At 36.6% G+C, this 20,908-nt stretch overlaps 1 protein-coding gene across 2 annotated transcripts in view; it reads left to right on the top strand.

Moving 5' to 3' along the window:
• The window catches only part of LOC132111612 (estrogen-related receptor gamma-like), an 82,797-nt gene that overhangs the window by 33,130 nt on the left and 28,759 nt on the right, over positions 1–20,908 (top strand). The window contains exons 5-6 of one of the 2 annotated variants that reach the window (XM_059519064.1): positions 13,852–13,962; positions 16,635–16,796. In XM_059519064.1, the coding sequence (XP_059375047.1) occupies positions 13,852–13,962; positions 16,635–16,796 (273 nt within the window). Of the gene's footprint in view, positions 1–13,851; positions 13,963–16,613; positions 16,797–20,908 lie in introns of both variants that reach the window. The other variant, XM_059519063.1, reaches the window with a different exon arrangement.

The following is a 20,908-nucleotide window of genomic DNA, read 5'->3' as shown; positions in this document are numbered from 1 at the left end:
TTAGATATTTTCAGAGTGGTGAGGTGGAAGGAGTGAGATGACACTTTTTTTTCATTCATCTTATTCAAAAACTTAATATGTCATGCATATAGTGGGGACCAATATCTGAGAACATTGAATGCTTTTCTAATTTATAATTTTTTTTTTTGTTATAATTGATCATTATTATTATTATTACACTCTTTATTCTAATTCTTTTCTTTAAAAAATAGGCTTGCACATTAATTTACTAACTGCTTGTTTTCTTTAGAGAGAAAAAAACACTAAATTTTATCCTTTTCTTTTGATTTATTATCCATTTAACATAAGCAAAAAAGGCCTCTAACATTAGCTTGCTCTATTCTCTTTCTATTCTATCAGTTTACTTTTTATTTATTATACAATAAGAAAATAAAAAATAAAAAAACTTGCTACATGTACTGTGTTAAGCTAACCAAGACACAGCACTTGCCTATCTTTGCTCTCTTGTTGATTTAAATTTCTTCCATTGTTCTTATTTGTAAGTTGCTTTGGATAAAAGCGTCTCCTAAATTACAAAAGTGTGTGTGTGTGTGTGTGTGTGTGTGTGTGTGTGTGTGTGTGTGTGTGTGTGTGTGAGCGCGTGTTGTTTTCTTGACTGTTATTGCATTGTCATATTTAGGTTTTGATGATATGGACACATATACTACCTTCACATACTGTACTACGAGTCCCAATTATGTACTTCAGAAAAAAAGAAAGTGGAAAAGGGTTAAATGAACACACTGGGCATGGTGAAGTGGCAATTACCCACTCATCTCCCACTGACCGACCTGAAGCACCCTGCAGGCCGTTCACAGCTCTAACTTCCTTACCCTCCTACAACATCATCAGATTCCCCACTGCCCAATATTAACCAGCATGGCCCAGCCCCCAGCACCATCCCATGCTCTGCTCTAATGCAATGTCCCACATCTGATGGCCACCATCACCCACTGCCTTACAGCACTCACATTCTTCCATAGTGACACATACCGTCTCATTCCCACAGCTCCTAGATGCTGACTCGCCACGAAAATCAGTCTGTTCCATTCATGTTCAAGGCTTATAAATGTTTACTAATTTTTGAAGGAGACACTTTTTTTTCATCCTCCTTTTATGGATGATTCATTGTGTATGTGTACAAGGAATATGTTGAAAGTGTATCTGCATGGTTTGTGGTCCCAACAGTTTACTCATTTTCTTATCTATTATTGTTCAACCCCTAAAGGTTAATTTGGTTACCTTCTTCCCCCATCATATATCCCTGCTCAACATCTAAACTCTACAAGTCTTCCACCCTCAGAAGACACCCACTGTCTGTTATTATGATGTATCAGAAGCCCTCCATGTGATCAGTGAGGCCGAGAGGAGCGCTAGCACAGCAGGGAACGCCATTCCATGTGAAAGTGTCTGAATGCAGCAGCAGAGGGCTCAGCCCGAGACACACGACTGATGAGACTTTAATTAGATCATTTAGAGGCGAGGAATTGTTCAGGCAGAGAGAGGCCTTGTTAATGCAGGCATACAGCTCACTAAGTAGTTTTTTTCCTTGGCACTGATTTTCCTCAGGTAATAACCAAGCCCACCGCACACAAATACAGACGATGGAGCTTTAGAACAGAGTCTATCTATCCATCCATTCATCTGTCCATTTGTGCAATACTGAAATATATATATTCTTTTACTATACGAAAATGTATAGATATACATTTCTTTCTTTTTTTCATGAGTATTAGTATTATTATTATTATTAAATACTATTACATTCTATTAGTATCTATTAGTATAGATAAATAGATAGATAGATATATCCAAGCAATGTGTAGGTGAATCCAAAGAAGCTGTGACGTCAGGAATAGACAATGTGGTTGCCACGTCAAATCAAAAATTATATTGTACTTTGACAGATTGTTCCCTTGCTTTACAAGTGCAGTTACATCTCATTTGTCACTATTTGATCTGTAAGTGTGGTTACAGGAAAGAAAGGCCCTCCATCTTGCCAGCAATTTAATGGGTAGGAGACGGCCGACAGCCACCTGCCCACAGACCGCAGTGCTGATCTGTTCTCATTTACTCCACCATCAGGACAGATAAAGGCAAAAATCGCTCCTTTTGATCCCTCAATGCTGGCCACCACCTCCCCTGTCTGATATCTCACCCCTACACACTCGTGTGCCATTAACACCTCATTCTGCCTTGGCTTTTGCCCACCATTGAGTGTCTCCTTGGATTAAACAGAGACCTTAAATGTAAACACAATTATCACAATTAATGCAATTTTCTCCAAAGCCCTGTTCAGAAGGAACTTGTTCTCCCCGGTAAATTTGTGTTTCACAGAAATAGTTTATGATTTAAATCATGTTTCAATTAAACATATCCATGATTTTCTTGCATAACCTTAGTAAAAATAATGGAGCAAATTAAGTACAGTTTTTTGGTTAACTCGGGTGTCCTCAGAGAACTACCCCATTGGGATAGCAATATCTCTGAATTATTATTTTGTCCTCCACTGTTGAATATCATAACTAAAGCTAAATTTCTCATTGCAGTGCCTGGTGCATCTTTATTTGTTTGTTTTCATTTATTTTTACCTTTTTTCATTCACATTATTTTATTCAGCTTTTTTCACGTATTGATTCATTATTATTATTATTATTATTATTATTATTATTATTATTATTATTATTATTATTATTATTATTATTATTATTATGATATCAGGGCTTAATATTGCAGGTGAAATAGTTTACTTGGAGGTTAAGTTTTAATGCTTTATTTGATATTGTATAGGTATTATAGGTACTTGATACTGTATAGGTATTGGATTATTTATTTAATTATATTGATTATTAATATTATTATGTGTGTATTCATTCACAATATTCATTATTATTATTATTTATTCAATTTTTGCTTTCATTTAATTTTATGTAATAATGATAATAATAATAATAATAATAATACTTTAGTAGTAGTAGTAGTAGTAGTATATAAAATCATCATACAGGGTTGTAGACGCGGTGGGTTTTAGTCCAGAAAAAGACATGGGCCAAGGGGGGCATGTAAAGATGTTGAAAGAATCTCAGTCCATTGTGTGGTGTTAATTCGCTCTGCTCTGCTTGCTCCTGGGCAGACCGGAGGCCCGGGTAAATTCAGTTTGAACACGGCACATTGTCTAAACATATCGGCCTGCCAATCAGTCACCCTGAGCCCTGATAAGAGCCGTCTTGTATTATTGAATCAACAATAGGGCGGCTTTGCCGGCAGGAAGATAACACACGCTTATTTCTCTTTAAGTCTCGGCAGAAGAAAGGCTCTGTCCACATCCACCTCATATAACTGCCTCAATTACCATAAAAACCACTGCCGTGCCCAACCTCACACATGCCTCTGCTGCTGTGAAGGAGCCCAGCGTACGTGTCAGGGAGGGAGGGTGTGTGTGTGGAGGGAGAGGGCCATAAGACAGTACTGTGTTTCCAATTATGAATTTCAACATTTCAATCATTTGGATGACATTCCATCAGCACTCACCACACCCCTAAAATTTCAGGGTCATTTATACTGGGGATCCTGGATGAAAGATTGGTCATATTAAAATTGTGCTCTTCTCTGAACAGCCATGGCTCGATAACCAATAATAGCTTTACACAAGTGACACCGTTCGACTCCCAAACGTCTTTTCCATTGCTCCAGTTGAGTTTTTCCCCTCACAAAGCAAGCACAAACATGTCAATTGTGACCTAGACGTCGACCCCCCCAACCACCCCATCCCCGTGCACCTCTCGGCCATTTGAAGTGGGAAATCCAATGGTGATCCAATCAGAAGTGATTCCAATATTGGCAGTCAGCAATATTCCTCCACCCCAAAATGATCGCCGTTCATCACTTTGTCTATTAAGTCAGCCAAGCATTTGGCAGGTTAGCAACAAAGCCCAGAAAGAGACGCAGCCAGCCATGACTAGATTTTCTGCCGAAATATTGTGAAAAATATGTCCGCATCAGTCATTGCCCACTCACTAGCTTCGGCCCACTGCAGTCACATGACCAGGGCACCTGCAGTTCGCTTCTCTCTCGTTCTCAGTTTAAGTATTGTTGAGAATGTACAGGGCATGACACAATAATTAAAGTAAGCAGATATCTTAGTAATTCTCTCTGGATTTTCTGCAGACAATATGCAAGGCTCCACCTCTAATATCATTTTATTTTCTCTGTGCATTTCCTTTTTCTCTAGTTCTGGATCTGCCTGTGTGTAGGGAGAAGCAGCCATGCACTGGGCACATTTCATTAGGATCACCCACTCCTGCTCCTCTTTTAATATTTGAAGGCTCATTTGTTAAGTGGGAATGGTCTTTTCTCCTTGCCCCCCCCCCCCTTTTGTGGGCTTTGGAAATATAATTTTCAATTTTTAATTTGATTCATTTAGATTAAAATCATTAATCAGGACCGAAAGTGAGTTAATTTTCTGGAAAATAAATGAGCTTGTTCGGGTAGCTCTTTATTAAGTGAGAGGTTTGTGCAGAGGGGTGGGCGGTGATGGAGGAGGGTCTCCATCAGGTACTATAGGATCTACTATTGGCCTAAAATGAATGAGTGAGAGAGATACGGCACATCGGTGGGCTTATCCTGTGATTTTGTGCATTTCCATCAGATTTTGTGTCTAAAGCAAGATACTTTGTTTGAATTTTGCATACACAATTATAGTACATACACCCTTGTGTCACTTGGTTATGTTGTAAATGTCTTTGGGATATTCATATTAAAACCAGAAAATTCCTAATTTATATAATATTATACAGAAATATGATTTTATGTAAAATATAAGGACCATAAAAAACAAAAGGCAGCTGAAATGGCATGCCATGGGGGGAAAAAATACCAATCATAATTGGTCATATTATAAGCATAATTAAGTAAAAATAGTTATTTGTTACGGTTATTCAGCTTTTTTTCTGGAGAAAGTATATTGGTAAACGTTTAGGTGGTTTTTAACCTATTTTGTGCAATATATTAAAATGTATAAATATATACTGTATAGTATTTATTAACACTATATACTATTATATAAATAATAATAAAAATAATTATTATTTATGTATTTCTGTACATTTTGGTGTCTATTAAAAAGATTAAGCTGTTTAAAGGCAAACAAAAATAAATAACTCTTTTAGGACTTGCGCAGCTTCAGCGAAAATGAGCTTATAAGATTAATTTATTTTGTAAGTTTTTGCTGTTGAAAGTATAGGTTTGTTTTTATTTTTCTTTTCTTTTTTTTCTTTTTTCAGAATATGGTGTCTTTTTCGAAACACACACCAACATCCTCTCCATCACACCAAACCTGACTTGTTTGTCAAGATGGTCACGTCTGTTTATTTGCAGGTGGTCAGCAGATTTTCAAAGGACGAAAATCCTTATCAAGGGCCAAGCACAAGCCGAAATCTTTCACCATCAAAAATTCACAGCATAGCTTCTAAAATTCTAGAATTCAAAGTGTTTAATTCCAGTAGCCAGCCGATCAAAATGCAGAACCCAGACGTTATTCTAAGTTTGTTTGTTTTTTGGCTTTTCTGTTTGGGAATTTGAACATTTCAAAGCTCAAGACAAATGCTGTCAATATTTGCTCCTCAGTGTAATTACGTTATGGAGGAACTCAAGGGGAGGCGATTGTGCCAAGGGAGCGGAGGAGAATTTAACAGGCTTAAACATCAGAAAATCAAATAGAAATCCACATTTTATGCATGAATGGCACCACAGAGTGCACTTGTCCCATGGCTTAGCAGCCAACATTTATACCAGCAAAGAAAATAAATTCACATTGGATTAAGAAGAAGATTTAGATGACAGTGTGTGTCTACCCCCTCTTTCCTCTTCCTTCGCTCTCTCTCGCATTGTCCCAGTGAAGATTTAATAATTCATTCCTGTAGATCTCAAGGGATCTTGCAACCAGCGCTCCTGTTGCTCACCCATGTTCATTTGTCCGAGGCCCATTTGCATTTAATGTGTGAACTCAGTAGCAATTGGGATTCACACTTTTTCTCAGAATGGGGTGTCCTGCTTGCTGGGCTGGCCTCAGCACTTGGGACACACTTTGTTTTGCCATTTGCCATAGGTCACAGTTATTTCCACATAAAAGCTCATAGCATTTATGAAATAGACTGGATTATGTAGGCTTCGGTGAACTAGGAAAGCTGTCTGGAAGCTCTCGTTGACTAAATATCTTGTTCCCCCTTGGATTTAGTCAAAGTGAACCAGCAAGAATATGTGAACAATGGTGGGTTGTAATGTTTTTAGACCTTGCTTCTAGAATATCTACTTTACGATACAGAAATAGTTAAGGTGAACATATAATGGAGTTTGGCAGCTCAGTAGACTGGTACTTTTACCCCGTGTTCATTTCTGTCAGCACCTAATGACTGTTAAATGTGCTTTCTTAAAGAGGAAGAGCACTAGGGTAAAAATTAACACCCACCAAGAGCCAAATGTGAGTACAAATTGTCTTTGGCAAATAAATAGTATGCAGTTGCCATTGGACGATATCTCAAACTTAGTACATGGTGTAAATTAAGTTGTTAGAATTGATGGACTGAATTTTGCTGATGTAAGTGAGCTTTAGAAAATATCCGTTGCAACTTCCACATCTAGAATCGACATCTACTTCGTAAGTTTATATTTTGTCTTTATTTTTTCTTAATTTGTAAACACATATGTTAATTGAATTAACACAGTATTAATTGTGTTAAGTAGCCAAAACTTATTTACTTGATGATTGATTGATTGATTGATTGATTGATTGATTGATTGATTGATTGATTGAACTAACTTGATCCACACTGTTTGGCATAATATGCAAAGAAAAACTTTTTTTAATAATCATAAATGTAGAATACTGTTTTATGTCAAGTAAAGGATATTTATAGGCTGTTATTTCATCAGTTTGTTTGTTATTGTCATGTGTGAATTTAATTTGGCACCCTGATGAGCACTAATGCTGCTATTGATGAATATCAGTAATTCATAATTTAATACATCACAGTTTCCTGCCCGTATTTTTAAACGAGCACTATAATGTCAAAAAAGGTAGAGGATTGGGTGATTGCAATACACTACAATGCATTAGTAAATAAATCAGATCAACATTCTGTCCTCCTCATGTTTGGTTTTGGTCAGTGTCTCATTTTCCCTCTAGACATACTGTTGATTTAAGATCTATTCTGGTAGCCAGAGTAAGCTGGTTAAGTGCTTGATCCTATATATATTCATCAGAGAGAAATATATACTCTTGTGATGCATAGCACCTATAAAAAGAAACTGAACTATCAGCACACGTTTGACGTTCCTGTGAACACTTAAGCCTTTGTTGAGTGGAAGTGGTGTAGTGTTTATGCATGTCAGCTGTGAGAAATCTGGCTGCTGTATACACTCTCCAGTGCCCCATCAGCCTTGGCCGAAACAACAGTCTCCTCGCCTCTTTAGTGTGTCTGCACGCATGTCGTTGACTACTAAATAAGAATAGGTGTAATATAATGATGTAAGTTCAAGACATCAGAATTCTTTGGCCATGTCTGATTAATTAGTCCTTTTTAAAAGTAGCACACATTGCTGCCAGGTTGATTGTTTCTCTCACACTTCCCCATAAATTTGTGCAGACGCCTTGCAGGATTCCACGGCACCTATGAAATTCAAAACAAGCCTTGTAAGAAGTTTACGGTCATCTGTGAGTCCTAATAAAAACGTGGGGGGAGGTGTGGAGAGATAGGATAATTTAAAACAAGGGGAAAGCGATTCCACCATGAAGCAACTAGTCTATTTGTCATCTTAATTAAAACACTAAAATCTTGTAATCTACTGGGGATTTACAACAGTTTGAAATGAATTCTCCTATTTATTTTCTTTTCTTTTTACAATTCCTCTTGTTCTGTCAGCCTTTATGAAATGTGAGGCATTTGCTTATGAAAAATGTTTCACAACACTTCATGTCCTACTTAGTGCTAATGAATAAAGCAAATAAGAAGGTACATTTCAGAACATATAAATAATATTATTTGTGAGCTTTGAGCTGTTCATAGCAGAAGAACATTTAAAAAAAGAGAAAAGTGAAGTGAAATTATAGACAAATGCATTATTGTGCATTATTTAAAGGAACCTATTATTTAAAGGGACAGTTCACTTATAAATTAGAGTTACAATTCTGTCATTATTTTCTCACTTTCATATCATCCATACTTGTATTACTTTATTTTTCAGTGGAACACAAAGAAAACATTTTTGAGAATTTTCATACTAATATTTTTGGTACAGTGAGAGTGGATGGGGACTGGGGCAGTCAACTCCCAAAAAAGAACAAAAAGCCTAATTAAAGCTAAATTCTTTTGATATTGACTTCCTAAAACATATGATAACTTTATGTGAGGAAATTATGGAAAAGTGACTAAAAAACCTATTACTGGAAAGAAAAAGAAAAGAAATTCCGCTTTGATGCTGTAGTCACCATTCACCAGAGCCGGACAGTAACGGAGTACATTTACTTGAGTACAGTACTTAAGTACAATTTTGAGGGATCTGTACTTTACTCGAGTATAATTTTTGGGGAGTACTCATGACTTTACTCAAGTACATTTGAGAGGCAAATATTGTACTCTTTACTCCGCTACATATCTATCCATAACCGTAAGTACCAGTTACTTCTTCATCCCCGTCCACATGGAGACAGAGCTTTCCCCAGTCCGATCTTTTTATTCCTCGTCTCAAGAAATATCCGCATCCACACGAAACCACAAAGCGATGTAGTATACATGCCAGACCAGCATGTGGTGCTGTAATTCTGCCACAGAGATACACTTGAAACTAGTGGTGGGCGATACTGCAAAATTTGGTATCGATCCGATACCAAATACATATAGGGTCAGTATTGCCGATACCGATACCGATACGATAATTTTTACTTAAAAATAAAATAAAAATACTTTTGTGTAGGGGAGAGCAGTAGGTCTATGTCATTCTTTCTGAGGTGAATGAATGATCAATTATTTAGGAAATATTTTTTTATTAATGTATTGAAGTCCACAAAATTATTAGTTATTAGGCACTGTAGAATTAATTCTTCACAGCCTTTTTAAAAAAAATAAAGAATAACAAATATCTCTCCCTCTTTTCTGGTTTTAAAAGCAAATGAAATAAAGTGCACACAATTATTACTGAAGAACAAACAAAGAACAAATATACCTGTGCAATTTCATTCCCTGAGCCCCCTTCTGGACTTCAATGTGCTATCAGCTTCGCTCACTCTGTTCGCTGCTCCTCGGCGCGTTGTCAGTGAGTCACATGACGACACAACAACGACTCACAGCAGAGCAGCAGGAGGGGGAGGAGTAGCAAAGTGGGCCAGGATGTGAAAGCAGCATTTGCTCAGGATTGTAGAGGTAGAAGACACGAGCAAAGTATAATGAACGTAGATGACAGATATTTAAATTAAAATATAGATTCAATTACAATTGTATCGATCTGATACCAATACCAGTGTTGGTATCGATACTATCGATATTTAGATCGATCCGCCCACCCCTACTTAAAACGGTGAAGAAGACATGGACTATGCTGCTCATAAACCTTGCGCGTGGTACACAAACGAACATGGAACAATACATTTATTAATCTGTGTTAATGTTAGTTAATAAAAATACAATCGTTCAATGTGTCATGTTTTTGTTGCTGTTAAATGATGTAGCGGTGTCTGATTAGGGGCGAGACGTGGGCTGATTATGTCATAGTTTCAGAAAATATACGGATTCACCGTCCAGACGAAAACGCAAAACGGCGGATCCATGAGGACGAAACGACTATCTGATAAAAAATTTGTGCGTATTCACAGAAACATGTCTCCGTGTGGATGGAAAAAAAGGAAAAAAAGAAAAAATCTCAGAAACCCTCAATATGTTGTTTCCCTTTCAAACGAGATTGGATTGTGCTGGCGCCACTATTGGGACAGCCTATCAGCAATCACATTCAGCTTGTGAGAATGGTGTTAAATCAGCTGAAAGTATTTTTTTCTGCCTTTGCCTGTATGTCAGTGTGAGAGGAAGGGGCTTAATACTATCACTCAAATGAGCTGAATTTTATTTTTCTTTCTTTGTACGCTGACCTAAACACAGCTGATTAGCTGATTTGCTTTAGTCATTATTATTTTAACCATAATATTATTTTCTCTTCTATGCTGCGTGTATAACACGGTCAGGTTCAGAGGTGTGTCAGAACATTGCTATATTGCCTTCTTTGTTGGTTTAATTTTATTGATTTGATTGATGAAAAAAACACAGAAACTCACATGTACACACAATTTTTAGCTGAATTTTCTTTTCTGATATTACACATTAATGTAAGCTGAGCATTTGCTTTGATGTTCTTGAGTATGCGGTGTTTAACACAGTCAGGTTCAAATGTGGGTGCAAAAAATTCATTAAAACTCTAGCAGAGGTTTGTCAGAGCGTTGCCATTGTGCTATTGCCTTGTGGGCAAGTGAGAAATGTTAAATAAAGAAACATAGTAAAAAGATGAAAATGACTTGATTTTACTTTCCATTCCTTTTACATTGTCCAAGGTATTAACATTAACATTTTTCAGAACTCCATGTAGGACATTTCTGTACATAAATGTAAGCACTGTGGCAGTAGTAGTGCAATATTTAGAAAATGTACTCTTGTACGTTTGATACTCAAGTACTTTTAAAAACAAGTACTTCATTACTTTTACTTATGTACACAACTGACTGTAGTACTTTTACTTGTACTTGAGTAAAATTTAGCAAGGGGTATCTGTACTTTTACTCAAGTAATAAAGCTGTGTACTCTGTCCGCCTCTGCCATTAACTTTCATTGTGTGGAAAAGAGCAGCTTGGACAATCTGCTATAAATATCTCCTTTTGTTTTCCACAGAAGAAAAAAAAATACAGATAGAGATTTTAGAAGGGTGAGTAAATTGTGCCAGAATTTATTTTTTACAAAAATTTTTGGACTGTCCCTTTAAATGAAGTCTTTTTATCCTCCTTTTTAAGGAAACTAATTGTACTCACATAAACTGTAAGGTAAGATAAATTTGGTCTGTTTTGAGAGTATAACATCAGAGTGATTTTTGCGGTGTGCATGTTATATATCAAGATCATTCCTCACGAGCTCATAGATACGCCATCAAACAAACAATCGGCAGCTCTTTGTATATGCGTCTGTGAAACCCGACCCAGCGGCGCACCATGTGCAGCCAGGCGCCTGCTTGCTTTACAGGTCATGTGGCGAAAGAAGGTCTATCAGCAGTGAGATGTATCCCGATGGTGTGAAGCCACATTCGCCATTTGTGGAGGGTAACGATCGCCCCTGGGTCTGCATCCCATAGCCGTTTCTTAATCTTAACCATATAAGAGAAGCCACAAAGCTGGCTGCAAATCAGTAACAAAGGGTAACTTATTCCAATGCTGTTTGTTTTGGAGCATGTAAATCCTTGAACAATCCTCCTTCAACAGTGAGGGAGGGTTTCCTAATAATATCCCACCGTAGAGTGTGTCTTTCAGGGTTGTGCTGCATTAATTCCTCGTCTATTTCCAGCACATTGCAGGCCTATGAAGGTACAGGTCTGACTCAAAACTTTGTACACAGTTGCGCATCAGTTTGATGTAATTTGCAGTATTTGTTCTAGATCCAGGAAAATCAACCAATCAGGCTAATAAAAGAGCTATATATATGACCCAGATTAACCTAGACGTCAAATGCAGGTTTCGTGATGTACCAAGATGTAAGATGCCGCACGGACTTCAGGTGATGCTATTACTGTACAAGCGTGTGTGTAGCAGTGAATTAGGCCAATAAACCCTGCAGTCCAGGCACCCGGGCAGGAGCAGGATCCGGTTTCTGGAGGGGTGGTGGTCTTGTTCAGATAAGAGGCTTTCAACATGTGAGCATCGTGTGGAGTTGCATATTTGGGGTGCTGGCATCAAGGAGGTTATGCTAACAATGTGACATCTTTTTAAGACCATCATTCTCATGTAAAACGAAGCCTGTGGGACATGTGTTCCTTCATGGAAATGTGAGAAAACAGGGTCATGGATCTGCTTTTATCCTGGAGTACAATGTAACATAATCAACAACAAGCCAGGGTCAAAGTTAATTAGCACTCATTATCACTCCGTCCCAAAATATGCCTGCATGTTGTCAGTCATAGTGAAACACTGATCTATAGCAGGATATATTACGACTGTGGTGACTATATAGTAGAAATGGATAGCTTATTTAGAAAGGCATCAATAATAATAGAATTAAGTATTTTTAAAAGGCATAACTGACAAGTTGGTCAATGAAGCCTATTTGACTGTGAACATTATGAACGTGAAGTGTGAACATTATGAATGAAAATCTGCACAGTGTGATTTCAATTTTGTGTCATGGTTATGTTTTATCTCCACTTATTGTACACATTCAAGATCTGTACTTGTCAAGAGTAATATAAAAAAAGATACAGGATATAAGATATATGATGCGTAACATTATTCTGTTTATTTTATTTTATATTTCAATTTATTTATTTATTACATTATTTTTTGTTTAGTTTATTTTACATCAAGGTTGTATTATTATATTATAATATATTATATTATTAATAATGTAGGCTAATATTTTTAAGTTTTAACATTTCTAACATTTTAAGTGCCCATTGAAAATTCCATTTTGATTGATTACTGATCTAAATATTGGGGAGAAACCCTTGTGTTTTATTTATACAAATAAAAATATATAAAATAATATATATATATATATATATATATATATATATATATATATATATATATCACCATCTCCATTAACATAAATAGATTCACATTTAGTTATATAATAATGGTAAAACCCATAAGCAGCACTTCAAAATTTCAGTCAGTGCCCTTCAATATGAGGAAGGTGCATCTCATTGTTAAATTATTCAGAGAGTGTCAGGCACTGAAAGCCCAGTGGAGGTTGGCGATTGAGCGCCATTCAGATAAACGAGAATTCCAGTGTTTTAATTGTGAAAGGAGGGCCGGCCCACTGGGCCTTCATGTCCATTCCGTTCCTCTCCAGCATGCAACATGAAACGGGTCCTGGGCCACCTTTAAGTGGTTTCCACGGAAACCGCCCACCCCCTTGAGAGGTTTGCATAATTAAATTAAGGCTCTTTTGTATGTCAATTAATTAAAAGCAGGGACAGGTGTTTAAGGCTCTGCACTTATCAGAATCTTGTGTCGCAATGGATGGATTCCGAATGTTTTCACAACCGTCGCGTCTCAATAAATTACTCACCCATCACATTTTATTTGCACTCTTTGTGAAGAAAATATCGATGGGAGCTTTGACTGATGAGGGAGAATGGGACGCCTTTAAAGACAGTGATGTGCTTCACACAAATACTTGAGTATTTGAACGCCTCTGTGCTCTTGAGTGTTAACGTCTCCTGTAATTGTTGTCACCAACACTTTTGTGTGTTAACGCAACACACGTCTCTTTGCTGTTTACCTGTTATTTTTCTGTGAGCTGAGTGCTTTAAAGATGCACAAGCGCTACAAGCAGGAGATGGGCAGGTGCGTGTCTGGATGTCACATGGAGAGAGCGACTGTGCCCCTGTCTGTCAGCAGCTGGTCATCTCCTGTCCACATCCCTGAAATGGCCACTGACAGCTGCCGTGCCGTTTATGGCGGGCTCACAGTAGCCCGCTCCCCTCACAGTGCTTTTAAAGTGACAGTGCAGGTTATCTGACTGCTTTACTGAAGACGTCATGTTCATTCTAGAATGATGTGTGATAAGTAAATGTTGTTGTTTTTTCTTGTCTCCTCTTTTTCATCAGGCGTTCGACTGGACCGTGTACGTGGTGGAAGACAGAAGTACAAACGCCGGATAGATGCAGAAAACAGCCCCTATTTGAACCCTCAACTGTCTCTGCCACCAAAAAAGCCATGTAAGAACATTGTATTCATTTAATGTCTTCACATTTATTTATTCAATAATTTTTCTTATACAAATATATACACTTTTTTTAAAGTATCAGTATCAAAATATATTCTTTTGTGCTTTGTAGAAGAAAGAAAGTCAGCTGAAAAACAGTCAAACCATTTGTCAAAATTCATACAGTTTCAAAACAACACAGGGGTGATTAAATGATTTAATTTGTGTGTGTGTGTGTGTGTGTGTGTGTGTCAAACCTGAAAAAGAGATCAAACACAGAATCGTATCTCTTATATCTCAATGTCACCATAAAGTGACCTGCCTTCTTTTCAATGCATCAGGAAACTGGACACGAAACAAGAAAGACAGAGATGTAGTATATGACAGAGCCAATCGACAAAGATGTTTTTGTGTGTGTGTGTGTGTGTGTGTGTGTTAGGGGAGGGCGAGTGAACGCAAGAGGGAGAGAAAGGTCTAATCCGGATTAAATCCAATCTGGCAAAGACATCAAACCCACAAAACCGGAGCTTCCGCGCTGTCAGACTGCTCTGCAAAGAGACAGCACGGCAGCGCTTAACAGATTTGTCCCTAAAACCTTTTTACTTAATGGTAGCATATTCTCCTGGAATACAATATGCTTTTATGCATGATAGCAGTGGAAATAATCTTAATTATTACAGTGGTAGAAATCATTTCAGGAATACAGCGCTCTGAATAACCTTCTGCCTAATCCTACTGATCGCTCCTTCCAGGTTCAGGCTTATTTCCAGCCACCCAAAGCAACTTATTTTAAAGCTTATTCTCTGTGTCTAGCTCCCACTTTTATTAATTTATTTTTTATTTGCTATTGTATTCTAGCAAGATGGGGACTTGGGGAGTTTAAGGGGAGGAGATGGAAAATTAACCAGACAAAGCCAGTCTGATTTTTAATTTGAGTTTGTTAACTACACAATTGGCTTTGCATTTATTTATTTTTTTTGTCTTAAAGGGAATTTGCTTTAATCTGAATATATATATATATATATATATATATATATATATATATATATATATATATATATATATATATATATATATATATATATATATATATATATATATATATTATTGTATATATTATTTTATATTTTATTTATATTTTTATTAGTGTTCCTGTGGCTCAGTGGTAGAGCTTTGCGTTAGCATGGCAGAAGGTTGTGGGTTTGATTCCCAGGGAACACATGTTAGAAAAATGTTGGTCTGAATGCACTGTAAATTGCTTTGGATAAAAGCGTCTGCTAAATGCAACTTTAATATTTTTAATTTAATATTTTCTAACATAAATCCCCACTGATGTCTTGAGGTTGGTAATCCAGAATATACCTTTGCATGGGCATACAGACAGATGTTTAGGTTTTGTAGAGGGTTTTCATATTTTAGTCCAGTGTCCTATTAATAGAGGCTTCCATCAGTCTGTCTCTGAGCTCTCTGTATCTTTTCTCACATTCCTTTCTATCTCTTTCTCTCTTTTCACAAACAGTGAGAAGTAACCATGGTCCCAGCCTACCTGATTGATTATTTGCACATAACAAAGGCATGGGGTTTGGAAATTGGGTTGCATTGATTCTAATTAGGGAAACATTAAATAAGATTTACCTAGAGATAGCACTTACAGACTCCCCCACTCCCTGGAGTAGCAGGGCTGGGCTGATTGATCCATTTCTTCCCCTCTTTCAACACACACACACACACACACACACACACACCTCAGAAGTTAATTCTTTTTAATTTAGTGACCCGTTTTGTCAATGGACCTCAAACACAGATGTGCTGGGCTCAAAATGATTCATCTGGGTCTTGCAAACACACAGACACGCACACAGAGATTGCAGTTTTGTATTTAAGTTCTGTCTGTCTATCGTATTGCATTGACATAGATGATTAAACCGCAAATGAATTCATTTAACTGTAAGGGGGTTGCTAATTATCTATTCCAATTTCCCTCACCAATGCAATCCAATCTGAAATGTGTATCTTTTCTCTCATTAGATAGACACTAATCTTTATATGCGCAATTCACAGCGTACTCCAAAATGAGGATCATCAGATAGATGTGAATTAAAAATCAGCAGTGGTTGTCAACTGATTAATATGTGTAGTGTTGTGTTGTGTTTTGTTTTGTTTTGTTTTGATACATTTTAAATTGTATTATCCACAAGCCATTCAAACTCCATTATTTTGGTTTAATTTCATCTGGCCAATTTAAAATTCCCTTATTGCTAAACAAAATAATAGTAATAATAAATAAATAAATAAATCAGAGGTTTTTAATATTAAAATATATAGTTAATGTTAAAATATAGATCAATGTTGTATGATAAAATATTTTGGAACATTTTGATTTGCAAAGAACCACTGCTCTGAACCATTAAATCTCCTAACAAAAGTAGACCTTGTTACTTACAAGTAAACTTGTATTTTTGATTATTAAAAAACAGCAGCCATTCATTCCTATACCTATACCAAAAATGGCATTAGTACCACAAACACCATCTCTCGGTCCAAAGAAAACAACCAATATTTCATGTTATCTGATTTCATTCTTTGATACTGAACCAAACACTATGACCTTGCTGGTATAATCCCAATCTGTTTCTTTGTTCTCCCCTCGGTGTTCAAATACAGTCCCCTTTGGCTGCCTTGCAGATAACAAGATTGTGTCTCACTTGCTGGTGGCGGAGCCTGAGAAGATCTACGCCATGCCTGACCCCACCGTGCCCGACAGCGACATCAAAGCCCTGACCACGCTCTGCGACCTGGCAGACAGGGAACTGGTGGTCAACATTGGCTGGGCCAAACATATACCAGGTAGGACATGACCAGAGATGATAAAAATTATACACAACCACAGACAAACTCCCAGTGTGGACCATGGATTGGATGGTCTGGTCAGAACACATTCAGTCCAGATGAAAAAGAGCAAACCAGATATTGTATACAGGTTTAAAAAGTCAAATTTGATATTAAATAACTGATGGAGATGTCAGTTTAAACATGAAAATTAATGTCATATAAATATATACATATATATATATATATATATATATATATATATATATATATATATATATAAAGCAACTCCATAAAACAGTGCAGCCCAGAGGTCTGAAAATGCTACTATGAATAATAATAATAATAATAAAAATAATTATATATATATATATATATATATATATATATATATATATATATATATATATATATATATATATGTGTGTGTGTGTGTTTGTGTGTGTGTGTGTGTGTGTGTGTGTGTTTTCATTACAAATGATTATTACAGAAAGTTATAGCTTAAATAAAATATGAAAAATAATTGAAATATATATATATTTTTTTTATTATTGTTTGTTTTCCATTCATTTTTTCCCAGCATGATTTCAAAGTGATTCAAATAGCATCTTGTGCTTTTTTGCAAGTAAATCGAATGATCAGTGTCACAAATCTTTTTTTTTTTTTTTTTAAGTTTTTATTTATTTTACTGTATGTAGAAATACACGATACATTTACAAGTATTTATTAATATTATTTATTATATTATTTATTTATTTTCTATATGTAATCGTTTATAATAATAAAAAGTTTCTACATTTTGCTTATCCTAAAACTTAATATTTATTTTCAGGTTTCAATTACATAGAATTTCAGTGTAGTCTCAGACTTCTGTGCTTCACTGTATGTGCAAATGCTGGACAAAAACTGGAAAGTGTGTTTGAGTAATTGCTGTTTTCAGCAAGTGCCAAACACTCTCCTGAACTCTAAACAAAGCTGTGCCTTGTCAATCAAGGGCATTTGCCTTCACCCACGCCACCAGTGATACTTTTCTTAGGTCAGCCTTTTTCCTCCCTGTGTGACAGCAGACAAGGATCAATTTGTTTAGTTTTAGCTTAAATCCTTCCTCAGTATAGCGCAATATCTGCAGGACAGGAGGGGAGGCATTTTCTCCTGCTGTTTCAGCCATCCAGCAGGCTTATTGAAAGGATTCCTGACATTAGCCATGAACGATAAAGTCATGACTGACCATGATTGAGACAAGTGCCCCCCCACACCTCTCTCTACTGCTTATTGCCAATCTCCACAAGACAGAATGAGGAGTTTCCAGTAATCTTCTTAACAAAGCTTATTTTGCATTTAATCTGAGACAGCCCTGGTTACAGAGAGTGGCTGCCCACTTCAGTCCTCATTGTTTGAAAAGAGGTTCCCATAGGTGACTGAATGTGGAGCGAGAAAAATATGAGTTAAAGGGAAAGAAAGCTCTCAAATCCGACAATAGTAAGAGTGGTTAACTTAGAGGAAGAGACATAGTGGTAGTGTCACAGCAGTTTCACATTTATTCATCCACTTTCAGTAAGGAAAAGAAACTCTTTTAACCAAAACAAGTTGGAACCTTTATTTGCTGCACAGGAAGTTGTGTTGTAGTTTGCTTTGTGCTGTAGATATGACTGTGCTAATACTGGCTCCAGGCAATAGTGCCACACAAGCCAATAAATGGACTTAAAGCTCATCAGAGTGCCAATTTCCTGCCAGGCATGAGATGCAGGATTGGGAAGTTATTTCTGCTGCTCCATGCCAGATTGACCCAGACTTGCCCTGTGGATGTTATGGGATTTTCCCTGTGTGCAGGAAACTACACCGCTGGAACTTCTGGAATGTGGGACATTTATGTACATAGTAAAGTATAGCAGACTGCATACTGTAGTGCAGCGTTGTGTGATGCTTTTATTACCTTATATTATACTTTAATAGTTTAGGACCAGTGTTCTTTATTTTGTTATTTTTTGAAAGAAAACAATGCTATAATTCAGCAGGGATGCATTGAATTGATTAAAATTGACAGTAAAACATTTAATGTCATACAAAAAAAAAACGATATTTCAAATCAATTCTGTTTTTCTGAATGTTTTATTTATTATTAATTCCTGAAAAAAATTATCAAGGTTTCCACAAAAATATTAGGCACCAAATCTGTTTTCAGCACTGATAATAATAAGAAATGTTTCTTAAGCAGCAAATCAACATATTAGAATGATTTCTGAGCAAACATGTGACGCTGAATACTGGAAAATTAACATCACAAGAATAAATTACTTTGTAAATGTATTTATTAAAAAAAAAAAAAAAAAAAGTTCTCAATATTGCTGTAAAACACATTTCATAATATTACTGGTTTTGCTCAAATAAATGCACTTTTCAATAACATTTTTACTGTTACTCATAAAACCAGTTACATTGTGGCACATATTTATAAAAAAAACTATCAAAAATACAAGTTGTGGTGTAAAATATTAATTCAATTTCACAATTTACTCATTGTTAACGTATTGCAAGAAATTTTTAACCCTCAGTATTTCATAGCACAATGCATTACATCATATACAAGAGCAACAGAATTTCTTTCCAGACGTTTATTTTTTACGCTATTTTTTAAGTATCAGGCTGTATATGAACTTCTGTCACTCTGTGTGTATGCATCTGCACATTCATAGCTTTTTTTTCTGCACAGTGTTCAGGTGTTAGTTCATTTCGTAGGCCATGTCTGCTCAGAAAGCAAACAGAGGAGTCTCAGAGTTCACATTGTATGAACGATTGCTCAGCAGAAGAGATGTGATTGTATGATTAGACCTCGGTAGGGAATTCTGTGTCTGTTTGAAGAGGAAGGAGCCCCCTCATCTCCGGAGCAGGTATTCCTGTGGCTTTCATCTCCTCATGCTCCTCATGCTCCGATTGCCACTGTATCCCAATGAAAATTTCTAAAGAAAAGTGTGAGATTCAGTATAAAGTTCTCTTCTTACTCAACACATTTTTTTCATTTGAGAGTGATTTTTTTTTTCCTTAACCTCTGACAATCAGAAATACCTGTTAACCTCCCCTAACCATTCTGCCACAGTTCCATGTGTGCATTTCTATCTTCCAACTAATTTGTCTCTGCAGTTTCGATGGTACACTAATTTATTTTTAATCAAATTGATGAAGGCCTCCATTCTCCAAGAGAACCCAAACCAATTTATGGCTCATGATACGGCGTCTATGATGCTAACAGACGTAACAAACTGTCAGCCTCTCGCACAGAAGCTAATTTGAAGTCATTAGGTGTGCAGTGTATGTGCAACAATTTGTTACAGTGGTTAGGAGCGCCACTGACATTTCTGAGCGCCTTCGCTTACGATCTGTCCTATGCGAGGAGCAGGCAAATTGTAAACTAATTTAAACATCACTCAGTATTACTGAAGCTGCTGCTGCAGATAGCTGGTGGATAATGAAGCAGTCTGTGTTTTGCGGAATGGAGTTAAAGACGCCTCGACGGCAGCTCCCTCCGCCGGCGGCGCAGACACGACCGCTTCTTTCTGATTGCTTTTTTAATGTGCTGAGGCTTCGCCCCTTCTCCCTCCTCTGATCATTTACATGCTCATACAGGCTGTGAAAACATTTGATATGTTTTACAAACACACTGCCAGAGAGGATGCCCAAACAAAAACATCAGTTCCTGTAAGCTTGGCATTATGGGAGATGCAAGGAATTGGAAATGTGATATTAACTCAATACGAGGACGGGAAAAAACAGAAAATGACATAATGTGGATTAGAGTGAGAAATCTCATTTGTGAGATTAAAGTATTCAGGCTGTAATTTTATTTGAGCATTTAAGCTGCATGGTAGGAGAGAAAAAAGAGCAAACGTTTGTAGCGAAAAAAAGCAGGAATGAAAAACCTGTACTTTTATCTGTAAATAGAATTACAGTCCCCTCATATCAGCCAGGAAGAATGAAAACAAATGAATATGTAACGTATTCAGGCTGTCGTTTCATTTTAGCATTTGTAGTGGAAATATTACACTATATATTTAAAAATTGTTTGTATAGCAGAAAAAGGCAAGAACAAAGAAAAAAACTTCAAATAAAATCAAAACATGAAGAAAAATATGGGG

Source organism: Carassius carassius, chromosome 31 (genome assembly GCF_963082965.1).
Source record: "Carassius carassius chromosome 31, fCarCar2.1, whole genome shotgun sequence".
Taxonomy (NCBI): Eukaryota; Metazoa; Chordata; class Actinopteri; order Cypriniformes; family Cyprinidae; genus Carassius; species Carassius carassius.
Note: the sequence above shows the minus strand (reverse complement) of the source record. Positions and strands in the feature narration are given on the sequence as shown.